Source organism: Bactrocera neohumeralis, chromosome 5 (genome assembly GCF_024586455.1).
Source record: "Bactrocera neohumeralis isolate Rockhampton chromosome 5, APGP_CSIRO_Bneo_wtdbg2-racon-allhic-juicebox.fasta_v2, whole genome shotgun sequence".
Lineage (NCBI taxonomy): Eukaryota > Metazoa > Arthropoda > Insecta > Diptera > Tephritidae > Bactrocera > Bactrocera neohumeralis.
In genome coordinates this window covers 42213707-42218489 of record NC_065922.1, presented here as the reverse complement: position 1 = coordinate 42218489, position 4783 = coordinate 42213707, and the positions used below count along the sequence as shown (strand labels likewise).

At 39.1% G+C, this 4783-nt stretch overlaps 1 protein-coding gene across 1 annotated transcript; it reads left to right on the top strand.

Annotated features, from left to right (window-relative positions):
- Positions 1 to 201: 201 nt before the first annotated feature.
- Positions 202 to 2313, top strand: LOC126759974 (uncharacterized). The gene is made up of 4 exons (XM_050475271.1): positions 202 to 797; positions 856 to 1083; positions 1160 to 1355; positions 1491 to 2313. The coding sequence occupies exons 1-4, from the start codon at positions 287 to 289 to the stop codon at positions 2311 to 2313; spliced, it is 1758 nt and encodes a 585-aa protein (XP_050331228.1). The 5' UTR covers positions 202 to 286.
- Positions 2314 to 4783: the final 2470 nt, after the last annotated feature.

Below are 4783 nucleotides of genomic sequence, written 5' to 3'. Positions count from 1 at the left end.
AAACTAATTCTTTGTACTGGTAACTGAAAATATATTTTTGTACTTTTGGATTATATTTTGTTACGATATGGTTCATAGATTTTTTTGTTTCGAAATGTCAGTAATTTTTTTCGTTCATTCGCATGATTCAATTATTCTTTATTATAGAATCAAACGAGTTCACTCGCATTTCATCCTTGCATATATTTCATTTGACTTTTAAAGACTATAATTAATTTAAACTGAAAACATTTATTTATTAAACGTTTACTGTATTTAATTATATAATCTTATACGATCCATTATCATGCCAGATCCAATACCAACATCTGCAATTTACGCGCATCCTTGCTCCGATCGCAATGTGAAGCAGGCGCCGTCGAATGATCTTCGTAAATTCAAACGTCTCAAGGGTCCCGTATATGAGGTTATTCTTAAGGAGTTCTACGAGGATGGCTGTTACACATCGGCACGTTATTTTGAATATTTAGTGGCAGTGGAGCGCGACCTGATCGAACAGAAACATGAAATACATTATGTCTACGAGGATATGGATTTGCTATTTCAACTTGTCGACAATGTAAAAATGGCAGAGCAAGTTTACCATTTGGACAAAGGACATGGTGTTTATATGATGAGGAGAATACTTTACCAGACTATTGGTATGGTTGAGAAACAAAACTTTGCTTGGTTAACTAAGCAATTGTACAACATAATATCTAAGTATATGCTCGAATCTACAACAAATTATTCAGCAAAAGAACAGTCCTCGAGATTCGTTTTCAAATACGCCAAGTTTCTGAAGCAGCAAGGAAAACGTTGGTCATATTTGTAAAAATCTGAGAATTAGACTTTAATATACTTTTTATTGAGCAGCGGAGCATCTTCGCAAAGCTACGCTTATTTTACCTGTCGCAATGGATGTGGCTTGTAGTGAAAGATGGAAGCCGGATACCAGCCCTGAAAATGAGAAGTTTCCTACGCTGCATGCAGCTTTGGGTACATTATTGGCCGAAATATACCTGGTCAAAGCCAAAGAACCTGGCATAACGCGGAAGCACGCTTTGAAACGAACACAGAAAGCAATCAAGGCTATTGCTCAAGGTTTCCAAAAGCTTTATAATTCACTCATATTATTTAAATACTCATGAATTGAAATATTTTATCATATTTCTTACAGTGGGCATTAAGGCAAACAAACTAATGGCGTTCAAAGCTTTTCTGGTAAAGATTGAACTTCTAATGGAGGCTGATAGATTTGACTGGGCATTGAAAGAGATACTTCTACTGAAAGAAAGCGTCATGAAAGCGACGGGTGCAGAGTTTCTGGAATCCAAGTTGGATGTTCTCAAGAAGCTTGGCACCACACTATATTGGTAAGATGGTAACTGAAAATATATTTTTTCCTTTCAATTAATAAAGTAAATTTTCAAAACTCAATTTGAAATTTATATTTTCCAAATATGTTCTTAAAATCAACGTTTATACTTCTCTTTTTTCTTAATAAACAGCCTTGACCAGTCGGTTGGTGCCATAGAAGTTTTCGCCAAAGCTCTGGACATATGCAAAGAGAATGAATACTGGCAAGGTGAAGGTGATATTCTACTGGAAATAGGGCATGCACAACGCCGCTTGGTCGGTGGCGAAGTAAGGGGACGTTTGGCATTTGAGATGGCTAAAATCCATTTTGATCATCAAGCCAATCACGCAAAAGTCTTGAGTACTAAATATATGATAGCTGCTTTAAGATCCGATCTCATACATCCCGAGTTAGTGAATTTAATGAAAGCTAAATCGTTTTGTAACTTCTATCGACTACGACGTTGGAAGAATCTTTGCGAACGTTTTTGGGATGAAGACAATCAAGTTGGCTATATAAAACAAAATACTTTGAGCAACATATCGAAGTACTCATCTCAAAACCTATATAGATTATACAATCTCGTATTGAACACGCGTACTTCCGTTTCTAAAATAAGAGCTTCGGAAATAGAAAACATAACATCAGAGGTCCCCAGTAGTGAAGAGGAAGTTGATTTGGAACGTATTGTTGCTGATAATTTATATTACAACGAGAAGGACTCAGTAAGTGACGTGTATGTAGAGAAAAACATGATACCGGAAGAAGAAGAACAAGAGGAGGAGTTCTTTAGTGCAGATGCTGAGCTTTCCAGCAGTTATACAAGGGATATAGAAAAAGGCGTTAGAACTAAATATGTGAATATAGTAACTCAAGCAAGAAGATTTTCAGAAAGTACGGTTTCAAGAAGATCTACAAACAAGTGGGTGGTCAGGGATTCGGATCCGATATGCTGCCTACTACGTGAGGAATGAGATGTTATTGTACTTCATCTTTTATACGTTTTCTCAAATAATATTCCTCTTTACATACGAAAATATTGTAGAAAAAACATATTTAAAAATATTTATTCTGCAATTGTTATTTAATTGAACTAAATAATACTATTTATAAACATGTGTTTAATTCAGCGTCGGTTGGGTTAAGTATTTCAATGTTACATCTTGATTTGATGCTTGACGATGGCGTGAGAGGATTTAAAGTTGTATGGAAATTATTGGATAATATTTTCTTGCGCTACTTTCTTCTTCTTCATTGATACTGCTTCTCCCAGCGGGTACTGTGTCGGATAGACTCCAAGCTGGAGTGTTTTCATTTATTCGGACGACTTGACCTAGCCAGCGTGTTCGCTGTCTCTTAATACGCTTAAATATGTCAATGTCGTCGTAGGAAGATAGATCCATGTGTAGAAGTTTACGCAATTGAGGAAAGTGCTTAGAGCGCACATAAGAACTGCCCCCCTACGATGTCAAAATCGTGTTTAAAGACTTTAACGCCAGGGTGGGAAAAGAAGATTTCTTTGCCACAACGGTCGGTAAATTTAGCCTCAATGAAGAAACATCGCCAGATGAGTTGAGGCTGATCGACGGAAGACAAGTCTTCAGTGTTTTAAACGTGCGTATGACGTGCGTGACGTCAAGAAGCTACATACAATCCAACAGATAGCCGAACGATTTTCTCCTCGGCTTCCACTCCTGCTCTCTGAGAGCACTCATCAGCAACTCGGTGTAAGAGTAGCTGCAAACAAACGATTCGTTGACGACTAACAGAAGGTTTCAAGACCGGATCATACTCGCATAGAACCCCCGGAGGTAATCTAGTAAACGATGACAGAGCATACTAAAATAGTGGAGGGAACACTTCTCCAGCCTGCTGATTGGCAGTGAAGGTATAAGATGGCGCACCCGATTCCATAATCGATGACGCTTGAGCAGACGTTCCATTGCCCGACCATGAAGAAGTCCGAATAGCATTTACCCATCTTAAGAACAACAAAGCGACGGGGGCCGATGCATTGCCGGCCGAAATATTCAAACACGGCAGCGAAGGACTGATAAGGAGGTATGAAAAATTAAAGCCCACCGTCAACAAACTGATTGGACATTATCCAGATCCAGACAACTGACCAGATGTTCACCATGCGCCAAATCTGGGAAAAGACCCGTGAAAAGAAATTCGACACAGCAGGATCGGGAAGGACCTCTCCGAGCCATTCGATATCAAACGAGGTTTCAGACAAGGCGACTCCCTATCGTGTGACTTCTTCAATCTGTTGCTGGAGAAAATAATTTGAGCTACAGAGGTTATTCGATCAGGTCCAATTTTCTATAAGAGTGTACAGCTGCTGGCGTATAGCGATGATATTGATATCATTGGCCTCAACATATGCGCCGGTAGCTCTGCTTTCTCCAAACTGGATAAGGAAGCGAAGCAAATATGCCTGGCAGTAAACGAGGACAAGACGAAATATCTCCAAAGAAACAGTCGTCGCACTCCCATGTCCCTATTGACAGTCATAACTTCGAAGTTGTAGATAATTTCGTCTATCTTGGAATCAGCATTAACACCAAAAATAATGTCAGCCTCGAAATCCAACGCAGAACACCTCTTGCCAACAGATGCTACTTCGGACTGAGTAGGTAATTGAGAAGTAAACTCCTCTCGACGAAATAAAACCAAACTCTATAAGTCACTCATTATTCCCGTTCTGCTATATGGTGCAGAGGCATGGACGATGACAACATCTGATGAGTCGACATTGCAAGTTTTCGAGAGAAAGGTTTTCGGAAGATCTATGGTCCATTGCAACGACGAATAACGTAGTCGATGGAACAATGAGCTGTATGAGATATACGACGACATTGGCATAGTTCAGCGAATTAAAAGACTGCAGCTACGTTGACTAGGACATGTCGTTTGAATTGGCAAAAACACTCCAGCTCTGAAAGTATTCGACGCAGTACCCGCCGGGAGAAGCAGAGGAAAACCTCCACTCCGTTGGCAAGATCAGGTGGAGAAGGACCTGGGTTCGCTTGGAATCTCCAATTGGCGTGACATTGCAAACAAAAGAAACGACTGACGCGCTGTTGTTAACTCGTCTATAACCGTGTAAGCGGTTTCTACGCCAGTAAAGAAGAAAAATGTATTTATAAAAGTTAGGTGTGGTTCAACGAGTTGAACAGAAGAGAAGTCATATTCGTTGAGAGGTTAGAAAACCGGAATCATAAATTACCTCTCACTGATCATTTGACCATAAACACAGGAACCTCTACACCTTTGCTTAGGCTGGGGTTAATGCAAATATCCCCTTATTTCATTTGACGAACCATAAAAGTTGTATATAAATATAAATTATAGTAGGTTTCTGAAAACTTTTCACATTTCTTTGTGTTTTACGATTTGACGCACAAATATATTTTATATTTTTATTTAACGACAGAAAAG